The sequence below is a fragment of the Lotus japonicus genome, chromosome 6, assembly GCF_012489685.1.
Source record: "Lotus japonicus ecotype B-129 chromosome 6, LjGifu_v1.2".
NCBI classification, from domain to species: Eukaryota; Viridiplantae; Streptophyta; class Magnoliopsida; order Fabales; family Fabaceae; genus Lotus; species Lotus japonicus.
In genome coordinates, this window is record NC_080046.1 from 62,132,888 (window position 1) to 62,146,943 (window position 14,056).

At 34.8% G+C, this 14,056-nt stretch overlaps 2 protein-coding genes across 8 annotated transcripts; one reads left to right on the top strand and one right to left on the bottom strand.

Annotated features, from left to right (window-relative positions):
* Nucleotides 1-1,409: 1,409 nt before the first annotated feature.
* On the top strand, nucleotides 1,410-3,299 carry LOC130723857 (histidine-containing phosphotransfer protein 1). Of its 2 annotated transcripts, none has more exons than XM_057575001.1 (7): nucleotides 1,410-1,573; nucleotides 1,688-1,794; nucleotides 1,926-2,056; nucleotides 2,315-2,383; nucleotides 2,658-2,729; nucleotides 2,864-2,936; nucleotides 3,024-3,299. In XM_057575001.1, exons 2-7 carry the CDS (start codon nucleotides 1,735-1,737, stop codon nucleotides 3,081-3,083), a joined length of 465 nt encoding a protein of 154 aa, XP_057430984.1. In that variant the 5' UTR covers nucleotides 1,410-1,573; nucleotides 1,688-1,734; the 3' UTR covers nucleotides 3,084-3,299. The 2 variants fall into 2 exon arrangements, with proteins under 2 accessions (XP_057430984.1, XP_057430982.1); XM_057574999.1 differs by having other exon boundaries at nucleotides 1,413-1,573; nucleotides 1,714-1,794.
* Nucleotides 3,300-4,712: 1,413 nt separating this feature from the next.
* On the bottom strand, nucleotides 4,713-13,912 carry LOC130723854 (nucleoside hydrolase 3-like). Of its 6 annotated transcripts, none has more exons than XM_057574992.1 (13): nucleotides 12,535-13,912; nucleotides 11,471-11,684; nucleotides 10,646-10,825; nucleotides 9,474-9,584; nucleotides 8,796-9,131; nucleotides 8,494-8,670; nucleotides 7,983-8,267; nucleotides 7,762-7,884; nucleotides 7,367-7,564; nucleotides 6,580-6,833; nucleotides 5,899-6,100; nucleotides 5,362-5,667; nucleotides 4,713-5,122 (listed from the first exon to the last, which is right to left on the bottom strand). In XM_057574992.1, exons 2-13 carry the CDS (start codon nucleotides 11,645-11,647, stop codon nucleotides 4,826-4,828), a joined length of 2,646 nt encoding a protein of 881 aa, XP_057430975.1. In that variant the 5' UTR covers nucleotides 11,648-11,684; nucleotides 12,535-13,912; the 3' UTR covers nucleotides 4,713-4,825. The 6 variants fall into 6 exon arrangements, 5 of the variants coding, with proteins under 5 accessions (XP_057430975.1, XP_057430976.1, XP_057430977.1 ...); XM_057574993.1 differs by lacking the exon at nucleotides 12,535-13,912 and adding an exon at nucleotides 11,867-12,253; XM_057574994.1 differs by lacking the exons at nucleotides 10,646-10,825; nucleotides 11,471-11,684; nucleotides 12,535-13,912 and adding an exon at nucleotides 9,740-9,919.
* Between the last annotated feature and the right edge of the window lie 144 nt (nucleotides 13,913-14,056).

Sequence of the window (14,056 nt, forward strand, 5' to 3'; positions counted from 1 at the left end):
AGAAAAACAAAAGCAAACTCTGAATTAGAGATATAGACACTGGGAGAGAGCATAGCCTTCCAAATCTCAATGAGTCATTTTGTCAAGGAGCATATAATTGAGAGGGAGGACAGGGATCACAAAGAATCCTGTCAAATCAGAAGAATGAGAAAGATGCCCATATTTTGTGGTCCTTGTGTCCCTCCCCATTGAGATGCTGCTCAACTCTTAACCCCAAGAGATTCATGCTGCTCCAAGTGCATTGCATTTTGAAAGTGAGGGATGGCTGCTAGTGCTCCCATATTTTTAATATTTTCTTCACCTCTTTTCTAATGCAATGGATGATACTTGGAATAAAATATTTTTTCATTCTTATAAAATTGATATTTTCTCCATTTTTAATCTCAATAATTTTTTCATTTGTTCATGAAAACATAAAAAGACATGGGCCATGACAGCTTTGTAAGATACTTTATCGACAGATGCATTTCGTTTTCCACATTGTCACGTTTCTGGCCATGGATTTTTGGGATGTTAATTAATTCTAGTGCATTGTTTCAAGTCAAGGGGATACGAGACTCTATTAATATTATACACCCTCCGGTCACTATTATAAGTAAAAATTAGTTTTTTAGATTCATTCAATAAATGATGTATGTGGTCATTAAAATGGTCACATACATCATTTATTGAATGAATCTAAAAGTAAACTTTTGCTTATAATAGTGACCGAAGGGTGTACTTAAAATTATTTTAAAATTTCAAATAATAAATAAATTAGAATTGTTGTAAAAAAAGGTATATAAGTTATTAATATTTGAAATATTTCATTTCAATCAAGTATTATTATTGAATCTGGCTCCACATTTTGAGAGCATTTTTCATTTTCCGAAATTATTTTCAACTCGTTATATAAATGTTTGACAATTGGTTTAGGATTATATTGAAGATGAGATAAACATGGTTCATGATTTTATTTCTTTTGAACTAATGGTTCATGATTTCAAACCTTGAAATATTTTATCTCTTACAATATTCATAATGATGGTTGCTTACAACATTTCTTAACCTTAAACAACATTGCTCATTTCTTTTTCTCGTTGAAGCACGTCTATATTTGTATTTGAGTTTGGTTGAACGTGAAAATCATTTCATCAAATCCAACTCTATTGCTTAAAATGTGCGCTAACGTGGGTTGAAAATGTACCTAAACACGTGTAGTTAGAAATCCTGGTTGAATAAAATTAAGAGATGTTGCTTGCACAAGCAGGCAAGCAGCCATTTCATAGGATGATCATATGATTAAAAACTTGCATGAATTGTCAAATTTACATGAATTGCTTATGATTGTCAATGCTCTTAAAACTTGTATATTTATGTTAAAATTGTGTTTTAACTCATGTGAATTGCAAACTAGACACATGCAAAGCAAGTGGGAATAATGGTGGGGTCCTGAGTTTGCAGAGGAGAGGAGGAATAAAAACGGTGTCACTCATTCACACACTCTCTTCCGGGGCCAGACCAAACAAACGAATACACAAACACCAACACCAACACCAACATTGATCTTTGTTCCACTGCCCTCTAATCAAAGGTACTTCCTTCATCTCTTTCACTCTTTCATTCAGCTATAATTTCCTTAAAGATCTAAACTTGTAGCACAAAAATCAACTGGGTCACACTGTTTCTGTAACATAACAAGAAACAGCTTGTGCTGTCTGTGTGTGAAAACAGGGAAACATAGGCAAAAACAACATGGACGCGGGTCAGATGAAGAGACAGTGGGTGGACTACATCAAATCCCTGTTTGTGGAGGTAAGGCAAATAAGACAGTGTGACAAAATATATTGTTTTTTCTTTTATGGGATTGTGATTGTTAGATGTTGGGGGTGTGTTGTTTTCCATTGTTTGATTTGGTGGGTGTTCTTCTTTGTTGTCTTCTTAAGGGCTTCCTGGATGGTCAGTTTCTGCAACTTCAGCAGCTCCAAGATGAGAACAACCCTGAGTTTGTGGTTGAAGTGGTGTCTCTCTTTTTTGAAGATTCTGAGAGGCTTCTCAAAGATCTCTCTTTTGCTCTGTGAGTATTATCCTTGTTTAAATGTTTCCCTTGATCTTTACTAGTTAGTCCATGTTTGGAAATTATTGTACAATTGATTTTAGAGTGAAAATCAATTATGGGAGAAGCTTATGTTAGTGCCATAATTGATTTAGAAAAAAATAAGTCCATGATACAATCATGCTTATAGAATGCTGGTTATTAGACATTTGCTCTTAATTGATGGCTGGAACATTTGCATGATTTTTTTTCCATGTTCTTGGGATTTTTCCTGTGCAGAGAGCAGAAAGGTGTTGACTTCAAAAAAGTTGATGCTCACGTTCATCAGTTAAAGGGTAGCAGCTCAAGGTATACAATTTTATTAAAGCAAGCAAATAATGTAAAAAACCTACAGAATCTGAATGAATAGGACTTTTTGTGCCATACCAGCTATGCTTGTGTAGCTGTAGATTCTTAAACGAGTAGTGTTTTTTCTCTGAAAATCACAGTAGACTAATCAAGCTTTACAGCTGAACCTTAATTAAGAAAAATTAAAAAGTAATACAACTTTGTTTAATGTTAAACTTTGTTAGTCTGTTGCATTGTCTTGGTACTGAATCAAATTTGTTTGTCTTATGCACAGCATTGGGGCACAAAGGGTAAAAAATGCCTGCATTGCTTTTCGCAACTTCTGTGAGGAACAGAACACAGACGCGTGAGTATTTAATCTTCAATTTTCAGATAACTTGTTTGATAATTTTGGTCTCCTGAAGAATTAAAAATGAGTGCAGAAGTTTGAATGACAAAGCTAGTTCATGGTCTGATCATGGAAAATTCTAATTGGTGCAGGTGCCTCAGGTGTCTGCAACAAGTGAAGCAAGAGTACTGCCTTGTCAAGAATAAGCTTGAAACACTTATCAGGGTAACTAGATAAAAAAACTTTTAGCTTAAGCACATTCCAATATTCTGGATTTGTTACTTATATTTGTTTCGTGGACAATTATTGCAGCTTGAGCAACAGATTGTGGCAGCTGGTGGATCAATCCCCATGATGGAACTGAGTTTCTAAGCAGATGGATTTGTAGAGAGGCTTCTATTGTGATCCTCTTCTCTGTTTTATCCTTTTTTATCTTATGTCCCTAGTACATGTATGGATTTTTATGAGAAGAGAAGTTTTCATCCAATGTACCTTTTTCTTCACTAGAAAGCACTTCATAATTTGTAATCTCTTGCATACTTATGAAGGTTGATAGCACCTCTAATGAAGTTGCTTCTTTTTCTCTAACTCGAAAACTAAGAAAATTTGTAGTGAAAACAACCCTTAAAACAATCCTATAATCATCGGAGCACAAATATGTTTCACTAAAGGGAAAGATAGATGATCTATCATTACTTTCTAGAACTAACATAGAACATGTTTGGAAATTCTGCAATTGATTTTGAAGCCAAAATCAATTATGGGAAGAAGTTTCTGAGTGCTTGATTCTGAGGAAAAAGAAACTGATCCAAACATGCTAATAGACCAGCACTCCGCTATAAGCTAGTAGTTGGCATCCTTTGATTAATGAAGTTGCTTCTTTTTCTTACCCAAAAACTAAGAAAAATTGCAGTGAAAACAACCCTTCCAACAATCCTATAAACATCTGGATCACAGATATACTTCACCAAAGGAAAATATAGATGATGCATCATTATACTATTCAGAACTGATATAGACTAGCACTGTGCTATAAGCCAGTAGTTTAGTTGGCATTCTTTGTGGTTAAAAATATTTAGTGGTATAAGTTAATGGAGATGTAAAGACTAAAGACACTTTTATTTTGGAATAAGAAACAGGTAAGGACGGCAAATGATAATTTTTAAATTGGTGTGGAAGATAAGATGAATCCTGAGAAGATATGATTCTTTACAAGTCAAATCATGATGTGGTGGTTTTGTCCTTTGTCTGCTCCTTAATGGAGCCAATCACTGAATGAAGTAAACGCCGAAATTATACCTTTTACTTTAGTCCTAGAAGCAAACATGGTCTTTCTTCAATTTTGATGTTGATGTCCTTAGGATGCTTATCCCCAAGATAAGACATGCCAACCCCACACTGGTGTACTGGTGTCAACTCACCAACACCGCGCTTGGGCTCACAAGCTCTGGAAGGTTTATCGTTTTCCATTGATGTATAGCATGTATGAAGGTAACTTATTTGTTCTCAAAAACGATATTCTGATACACAGAAACTATTCGCATAAGCCACTTCCCATAATTGATTTCGATTGTAGAGTTAATTATAGATGGATTTTGAAACATAGACAATATTAAACATGACTAGTAGATTATGCATGGGTGCAGTCTTATAAGCTTTTATTCTTATTTGGTCATATTTTCTTATTAATATTTTACTTGATCTAGTAAATTATGATAATGCCATATACATAGGTTTAAAACCTTGGATATTTTGTTAAATAGTTAATGCTCTTTCCTCTTGTGTTCGTGTGATGTAAAAGTTATCAAATTTATCTATAATGTAATGTGATACATTGTCTCTGTCAAGGCTGATGCAATAATTATGTTTTTTTTTTGTCGAAATTAAACACTTGGAACAATATGACAACCAAATAGGTTTCAAACTCAGGTCAGTTATTTTGCATGTTGCTTTTAAGTCTATTAAATTCTATACTATGTTGCTTTTAATAACTCATTTTTTTGGTATAGTACAAAAAAGTCTTTTTGAATTTATGTATATCACACATAAAAACTATAGTGTATAAAATAAAAAAAGATACACTGCTTTTGGCAGATAAACATGAAATTTGCCTGTTAACTTCTATCATGAGGATGACTCCATTTCCTCCTCTGTTCTTCAAAGCTTCTAACCTTAGCTGATTGGATCGGATCACCTAGCTTCTTTGCATACATCTCATGATAACTCTTGGCATCAACATGACTTAAAACTCTCACTGTTTTTCCACATTTTTCATCCACCACAATTTTCCCATCAGTAGATTCAATCTCTTCAGCCAAGACTTCAACAGATTTGACCTCAAACTTTGCATTTAGATTTGAAGGGCTATTAGATAGGACAACCGCACCTATAATTTCTCCCAAAAATGTGTCCTGTAACATATAAACATTAACACAAGCCGAACATATAAACATTAACACAAGCCGATTAAGCAGTAGAAACTAGAAACAATGAAGAAAACCAAACTATGTTATGCAAAATACAAGCTCCTGAGGCTAAAATCACTATGATTCTATGCAACTGACATCCTGCTAAAATGATTCTAGAGTTAGTTCAATCTCCTTTTATTCTAGCCACAAGCAACATGTTAATATTATTATTGAAGTTATACCATATGTTGATATCTGTGGTGGATTTGCTTCAAACGGTATAGCCTTGACAGCAGACGCTTGGCAAACACTGCTTCAGGTGTTTTTTCTATCCCAAGGAACAAGGATAAAATGCTTGAAAATGAACTTGCTTTGCGCTGGATACTGAGCGGAATGAGTGTGATGTTAAGTTCTGATTGAAACACTGTCTTGGCTGCTAAAGGATCCAGGAACATATTGAATTCTGCATACTGGTTGGAAGGAACAGAAAACACATTTCCTTTGTCAATTTCATTCCTACTGATGTGTCCTCCTACCACATAAACCTCCTGAAACATTTTGTAAGTGTTATGCCTTTCATCACTGCAAATTATAGTAATCTTAACTACATTTAAGCAGAATCAAAATAGAATATTCAATTTCAGTGTTGACTTTAGCCTAAAATATAAGGTACACCAAAATGAGAATAACATTTTTCATGGGTTACTCTTACTCCTACTCTTACATTCATGAAATCACTATTCTCAAAGGTTGTAAATAAGATGTATTAGACAACTTACCCGAATTCTTGAGCTCATATTTTTCATCGATACAACCTTTGCCAAATTAGTTAAGGGTCCATTAGTTAATACTGTAATCTTTGACCCTGGTTTTGATGTTTGCAACACTGACTCCCAAATTTCCATAGCTAGTGGTTGTCTGAGTTCAGGGTGATTGGTATCCCTAGGGGCTCCAAACTTCAGAGAGTTCTCTGCTGCGTACCTGAGTTACATGTTCCAAGTGTTAGTGTACTGCAGGCGTAAAAAAATTGGAAGTTAACAAGCATGCATGCTGTGTAAAAAGTCCTTGTATAAACCTGCCTAAGTTAGAAAATTCATGTAAGGAAACTGAAAATAGATATAGCAGATGGTAAACTTTAGCATATTATTTTCTAAAGCATGTTTGTTAAATTAATTTTCCTATAGTCTTTACTCTTTACATAACCTACTCTTTTCAGAGTGATAATAAACTAATAATAGCAGCTTCTTTCTCCACATGACCATTTTATGTTTTCAACAATTTCCTTTGCATTATTATGTTAACAAGCACTTTTTAAGGAATGAAAGTAAGTGCATCATTGGAAATCCTTCTATAATTGATTCTGAAGTCAAAATCAATTTTTCGGAGAAGCTTCTTAACGTAGCTTCTGGTGCGAAAATTGATTCTGAGGAAAGAGAAGTTGATCCAAACATGCTAGACACCTTCTGGGGCTACGAGGCAGATCACGAGCAAGTCCATATAGAGTGTCTGAGTCCATAAAGCCACCATTTCCATGGGGAATGGCTTTTGCATACTTGCAGTCTCCAACAGCTGGGAATATTGGGTCAAACTGATTCATTGCAAAAATATCTCCTAGACCAACTGGGATGTCATCACGGCCCATCATGTGCAGTAAGTCATAGACAACATCTATTGTTGCTGCATTTGCCCACCCTGTTGGACTAACAATGATTGCCTGAACCAAAGAAGTAAAAAAAATCAACACCAAAGGTGCTATGTCAGCCTATCTGCGTGATTGGATCAACCTTCTCTGAATTGATTTTAGTAAAAGTGAGTTGTAACTCAAATGATGTATGTTTGGGCACGTTTCTGGGAAAAATGATTTCAATAGGATAATGTTGTGAAATCCAGTTATAAATTTTTGTAATTGAATATGTCCACAGCAGAAGTTACTCTCTCTCTCTAGCTTCTCTACAGAATTGAATTTGGCTGCAATTGATTCTTAATCTAGAATCAATTATGTGGAGAAGCTTTTGTGAGTAGCTTCTGGGTTCCAGAATTTATTCTAAGACAAGAGAAGTTAATCTAAACATGCTACGTCGACTGCCAAACATCTACATAACCACATAAATGTGAAATATGATCAATGAGAATTGATTCTAAGGCTTTCATACGCGGAACCAAACAATGTCTCTATAAATCAGCTGATTCAATATAAGAATAAAAGTAATGATTAAAACAAAGTATAAACATGCAAAATTGGAATACCTTTAGGTTTAACACTTCAGCAGGAACCTTGAGGAGGTAAAATAGAGCAAGAAAATCTCCTGCACTCATGTCCATGTCAAACACAACAGGTTTCCCCAGTGTTGTGTTTTGAAAATCTGGCCTATAAGTTACTTCTTTGTAGTAAGGAAATTGTGTAGTGAAGTTGAACCTCCCAGCTTGCTGTGGTTGGTTTAGAGCCTGTGAACCACCACAATGCAAAATTCAGATACTCATAACATTTTAAAGATTCAATAGCAGTTAGAACACAAAGAATTTAGTGTGAGTTTCCTTCTAAAGAGCTTAATAAGTGCATGTTTTATCTAAAATACCATATAAGACTGAGTGATCTTCTGATGTTGAAGAAGTTTGAATGAAATATGATAAAGTGAACTTACATTCAAGAAGCTTTTGAAGTATTCTCTTTTAAGTGGACTCCTAACATCACAGTTAGGCTTTGCTTTCGTAGCGACGAGTACCGGCACTGAGTCTGGACCATTCACCTCTGATGTATAGCCATCCTATGCAACATTTTGCAATACATAACCTATAAACATTTTATTATATGTATGCTTGTTTGTATAATATTGAAGTTGCAAGTATTTTGAAAAGCAGCTACCTGACATTTCCCTTTCCCATTCTTCACAATGCAAAATGGATCTCTAAGTCCTTGTTGAACATGACCACTATGTACCCCACCTTTCTTCAGATTGAACTTAGGAACGTTGAGACCATCAAAGAATGGATTGGAGCCATCAGAAATCCCATAGGGTTTGTTTGAAGTAATTACAGTTATGTTCATGTACTCCATTTCAGCAATTTCATTTTCTCCTTTAGTTTTATTGGAGCTACTCATGATTGAGACTGCTACACCACATGTGAAAGAGTCCCACATAAAATAACTCTGGCAACAATGAGCCATTATCAATACAAAGTCCTTTTTACTCCTTCAAACAAAACAGATCTAAAAAAGAGAGAATCATAGGCATATACAAAAGTTATTTAGTGCACAACGAGACCAAAATCAGGATGGACAATCGCAAAAGTCAAGGGAAGTTGCTTCTATCCACTGTGATTTTGGCTTCACTGTGGTTTTTCACTATGTATCCAAACAAGCACTCAAAAGTTACCGTATAGAAATGGTTGTCAAGCCAAGTATCCCGAGCCATTTTCAAGGACTTGAAGCAGTATTGTGCCTCATATGTGTCTTGACTCTTTTCAAATTCATAAAAAAATTCCTCACTGATGGGGATTGTGTTTGTTGCATCAAGAGGAACTAGAGTAACAGGAATACCAGAATGAATCACCTAAAATAACATGTACTTTTTGGTCAAGAACCAAACATATCTTTTACACTTACCAAAAATCATATTTGTTAATAACTACTCCATATAGTTGAAGGCTACTTTGTGGCTGGAATGTAAGGACTAACCTGGTATGCTGCAAAAGGGTCTCCAAATATGTTGAATTCTGCAAAAGGGTTGGCAATATAATCTGTGAACAAATTGCCACGGTCACCACACTGTCCAGTTATGCAGGAAGAGGAAGCATTTTTGGGGCAACAACCAGTTGGATTTTTTGACCTTACACCACCACCCATGATGTAAATATGCTCCACATTTTTCTTTAGGTGTGGATTATTCATAAGGAAAATGGCTAAGTTGGTGTGTGTTCCAATGAGAATCACAGTTATGGGACCTGCAGATATTTTGTCAATCAGGACTTGCTGAACAGTTGGTTGCCGTAGAGGGGTATATTTCCTTTTGCCCTGATTTCATGATGAAATCAGCAAGAAAAAAGTATCAGTAATTATACTACAAAGAATTCAAACAAATGAATCAATTCACATTATATTTTTAATGCAATTTTAAACATCTTCTCTTTTGTTTTGCTTTTAATTTGCAACTAGAGAGCTTAGTTTCATCAATACAATTTAAGGAGTACATGTTTGGAAACTAATTTGAAAACCACAGTGAAGTCAAAATCATGGTAAACAAAGCAAAAGTTGAGGAATATTGTTCTTGTTCACTATGATTTTGACTTCACTGTGATTTTCAAATGAGTTTCCAAACATACAATGTCAAATTGACAAGGTATATTATATTTATACCCGTGGAAGGAAAGCCTTCCTGATGCCAAAGTTAGTATCGATGTCCAAGAGCCCTCTAAGACCTGCTGGAATGGCCTGCCTATATCTGCAACCTCCTGCTGTTGTCATTTCCTGAAATCACATTTAACATCAGAATCATGAACCAAATTTTAACAACTTTTATATGCATCAAAATCTTGTGTCCCCCAAATGGTAAATGGTGTCTCTACAAATGAATTTCTGATATGTCAATTAAAAAAATATGAGTATGGCAGTTTCAAACTTACATGATGGTTTTTGTTTGATATGAGAGGATTTAATTGGTGGGATAAAACATTAGACACGATTGGGGACAGAAGATCTTAATCTCTTTTATATATACACGTCCACTTTTTTTCATACCATTCCTATCAACTTTTTCTTCCTAACTCTTTGTTTTCTACCATAACACATCATATCTCTCATTTCTAGCCCAATTCTTTTTTGCAGTATTTTACTTTGTTCTACTATTCCAATGTCCAGAGTATAAAAGGCAAGGTTTTTTTTTTTTTTTCGAAAGTAAAATAATATTAATGAGGAAATAGTCAAGAGATGTACAAACCCTCCTCACAAGGGCACAAAAAATCAATGAGACCATCACTAACCCGACCAAAGCCAAAAAAAAAAAACCTCACCAAAAGAGGAAAGGAAGCCCAAAGAAACTCTCAAAAACCTCCCAAAACCCCCCTAAGACAAAACAACACCCAAAAAACAAACCTTCCCTACAAGGCAAGGTTTTTTATATTATTGAGTTAGGGTATATTTGTTTATCATGCAAACAGATATTCATACATACTATAAGTTTAAAAAGAATTAACGGAATTTATTTTATGGATTGAGTTGAAAGTTCATTCAAGTTGTACTTAAATGGTATGTAAAATACACACTTAATGAGCAGACTATAATGTATGCTCCATTTATTTCTATCAACTCGGAGGTTTACCAAAAATACAGCCGCCAAAATCACTTTTTACTAAGTAAGGTCGGTTATATGAATCAATTGAGATCTGTTCTGCTAAAATTTAAGTCCAATGATATAAAAGTCATTTAACTCTAAATTTTTCTTATCACTTTTGTTGATCTAGCTTTATCTCTAAGTAAATACTCCAAAAAGAAAAGAAAAAAAAAAGACACACTCCACATACTACATATACCTGTTCTATAATTGGAAGATAACCTCCAACATTAGGGAGTATGGTACCATTTGGAAGTATTCCACCCTCACCTCCCACTCCAACTGATATGTCATCTCTCCCCATCATGTAAAGCAAGTCATAAACTTGATTCACAGCATGTCCTGCATTAGTCCAACCATTTGCACTCACAGTGATTCCCTGCACAACCAACATGGTCATCCACCAAGGCAAATATGCAATATCAACATCAGAAGATCGAATTGTCTGTATTTTACAACACATGGAGACAAACAGACTACTGTTGACAACTTTTAGAACATATCCTCATTTGACAAAAAGAAAAGATTTACCCTTTTCACTATGCTGGTTCCTTGATTAAGCCACAAAAATAGCAGTCAATCTCTACCAGTAAGATTTGCTTAAAAAAGAAAAAAATATTGCAATCAAGGAGTAAATAATTCCAAAAAAGAGTTGGTCAAAGATACAGTTTGCTTTTAGGATAAAGTTAGAATTAGTCTAAGTTCTAAGATAATATCAGAGTCTATCATAGATTCGTCCATTGAGTCACTCATAAAATAGTTCACTCGTAAATATTCGGTTCTGCAAGCTTCACATTGTAGGTGTCCAGCCCTAGTCTTGAGGGGTGTTAAGGTCCACAACAATGACTGATGATATGCCTAAATAAGTCATTATAATTGGACGACAACCATCACTTATAAACTAACTTTTAGGGTAGAGTTGTGCGTATATTTGAATATCAAAGCAATGATTCACAATGAAAAGCAGGAAATAAAAAGATAAGGGAATAAATAAAGGTGACTAATGTTTGCTTAATTTGCTAACCTCCAACTGAAATTCTGATCTGTTAAGCTTCAAAAGGTAGAGAAGAGCAAAGAAATCATCAGTATCAACATCTGTATCCAAAAGAATCCGGCGTGGCCTGCCTTCCACAACATGCAAATCAACTCCAAGAGTTCCTAACATGATTAATATTACCACAGCTATCCTGAAGCTGAACATTTTCTGTGATCCAAGAGTAACCCAAAAATCTCTTATGCTGAAATATGCAATAGAGAATGAGAAAGACTTAAAAAAGAGCTTCCATCAACATAAAGTAAAAAGCATGCAAAGAAGAGAGAATTCAAGTATGGACTGTGGAGAAGGATAGAAGAAGAGGAAGCAGAGGAAATGAATGACTGAAAGACACGTAAATGAGGTGGTAGAAGAAGGTAGTAGCACCTTAATTATCTTGCTGACATAGAAAGGAAAAACAAGAAGCAGTTTACGTGCTCATTGGTTTTGTAGTGCAACTATATATTTTTCATATAGTCTGAGAATCCACAGAGAAGGGTCATAACCCCCATTTTAACTTTTAAGTGGGGTTGGGTTAAGGGGTGACTCATGATATGATTTGACTTGTAACCTTTTGTTCAGTGCTATTTTATTCCATTCCATAGTTGAATAAGGTTGCAAAATGTTTGGTGAGGGATGGCCAAGAGGATTCACATCTATTTTTCTCTTTTCTTGTCATTCTAGTCAAAATATTCAATGACAGTATTTTTCTGTTTTGATTAGAAATGAATTTTGGTCCAATAATTATTAAGAAACAAAACAAAAAAACTTGGTGTAAATGACCACATGACCAACCATCGACCCAAATGACAACACGATCAAGTGATCATCAAGCTAATTGGTCAGGACAAAAAAACTCAGGCTTCCCACTTTCTAACCAATTAGCCTAACATAAGGCTAAGTTGACAGAAATGATGGTTAAATTCACCATAGCAAGGTTAACACCTCAAATGCTAACTACACAACAACTTTGACAAAGGTTAAACATTTTCATCATAGTTCACTTTGACCATTATATATACAAGTTTGATCATTTGATCAGAAATTCCGCTAACCTTTTTAGTTATTGCATTCATATGCTCTTCTCTTAAAAAATTCACTCTTTGTCTCTCTGATTCGTTGATAATTTGACTGCTGGAGCACAACCGTTGGGTTGTGAAACTATGGGGTCCCGCCTAGTGGTTGCTCACCTCGTGTATTAACCATTAGGTTGGAGCTTGATCCTCGCCCATAAAAATAATTAAATTTTATAGTTAGACTTTACCGATTATTACAAAACACGTGGCAAGAAAATTAGTCAGTGATGTCAACGGTTGAGCCATGATGTCAACCAAATATAAAAAAATGATATAAGTGAGAACCCGATAAATTTTAAAAAACACGGAAAAGCAAGTTTAGTTTCAACTTTCAAGTTTCAACGTATCAACAAAATCACAGATACTCTAATGGGGCAATCCATGCACTACTTCATGGCATTTAATCATCAACTAATAGCTAATTTAGATGATCAAAGTTGAATTATACTAAGATTTTTAATTTTCCTTTATACCAAATTCCAACATGACTCTATATTATTGTTATTATATTTGAATTATTTGGACCTTGAATCTAATTTGGTTATTTATCTAACAACAATAACTAAAACTGGTCGAGTGAGTATCAAATGCTAATAATATTTTTGCGTATTTTAACGTGGATGACGGGATGCCTTTCCCACTTTCTGAAAAAAACTCTACAATTTTTAAACTGAAAAAGAAATGTCTCTTTACAGTTTTGTCAAAAAGTGAACTTATTTTGTAGATGCAATGGAGCACACCAGCACTTCTTAGCATATTCTTGCCATTCTATATGTAGAACTCTTGTATAAATTTATTGCGTGCTTGATCTGAATTACAAAGGGCTTAAAATAACTAGTTGAGTGAAGCTAAAGTTACTTTGAATATAATTTTATTGGAGTCGTTTAACAACAGTACATCCTAAGATTGATGCTAAATCAGCTATAGCGTCGATTTATTAGAAGTCAACGTCTATGAGTGTTTTTCTTATAGTGTGCTAGCTAAACATCCGCATGCAATGGGGCAATGGTTGGACGCAGAAATTCCACTGCCAACTGGTCAACAAATGGCGTTTTTGGCTTAGATGAAATTTAAAGGTACGTGGTCCATGTAGCTTCTGATCTATAGATCAACACGCGTGTGACAAGAAAAACCATTAGTTTTCACTATATGGATTCATTGACCATCCAAAACTGAAAAATACTTTGAATTGATTCTTGTGAATCATATTGTTAAATCTTTCGTTCATATGGGTAATTATTGTTTCATCTTCCATGAATCTCATCATTCAATGGGCCTTTCTTTTATTTATTTATTTTGTTTTTGGGGCAAACTTTCTTCATATATTTCTGTGAATGGGGTGGTTGGATTGAGGGGTATCACACTCCTTGACCCAATTTCATCATACATTGAGAGCTATTATTACCAACCCACCACACAAATGAGGTAAAAGTTGACCCATTGAGGGTAAGCCTGCGCCAAAGGAAGCATAGCACTCACTTGTCCGTATAAATGGAGGATG

Coding starts and splice junctions, on each gene's coding strand:
- LOC130723857 (XM_057575001.1), top strand. CDS start 1,735: ATGGACGCGGGTCAGATGAAGAGACAGTGGGTGGACTACATCAAATCC. Junction 1,795..1,925: donor TCAAATCCCTGTTTGTGGAG/GTAAGGCAAATA, acceptor TGTCTTCTTAAG/GGCTTCCTGGATGGTCAGTT. Junction 2,937..3,023: donor AGCTTGAAACACTTATCAGG/GTAACTAGATAA, acceptor CAATTATTGCAG/CTTGAGCAACAGATTGTGGC.
- LOC130723854 (XM_057574992.1), bottom strand. CDS start 11,647: ATGTTCAGCTTCAGGATAGCTGTGGTAATATTAATCATGTTAGGAACT. Junction 9,585..10,645: donor ATCTTCCAATTATAGAACAG/GTATATGTAGTA, acceptor ATGTGATTTCAG/GAAATGACAACAGCAGGAGG. Junction 5,123..5,361: donor ACCACAGATATCAACATATG/GTATAACTTCAA, acceptor TATATGTTACAG/GACACATTTTTGGGAGAAAT.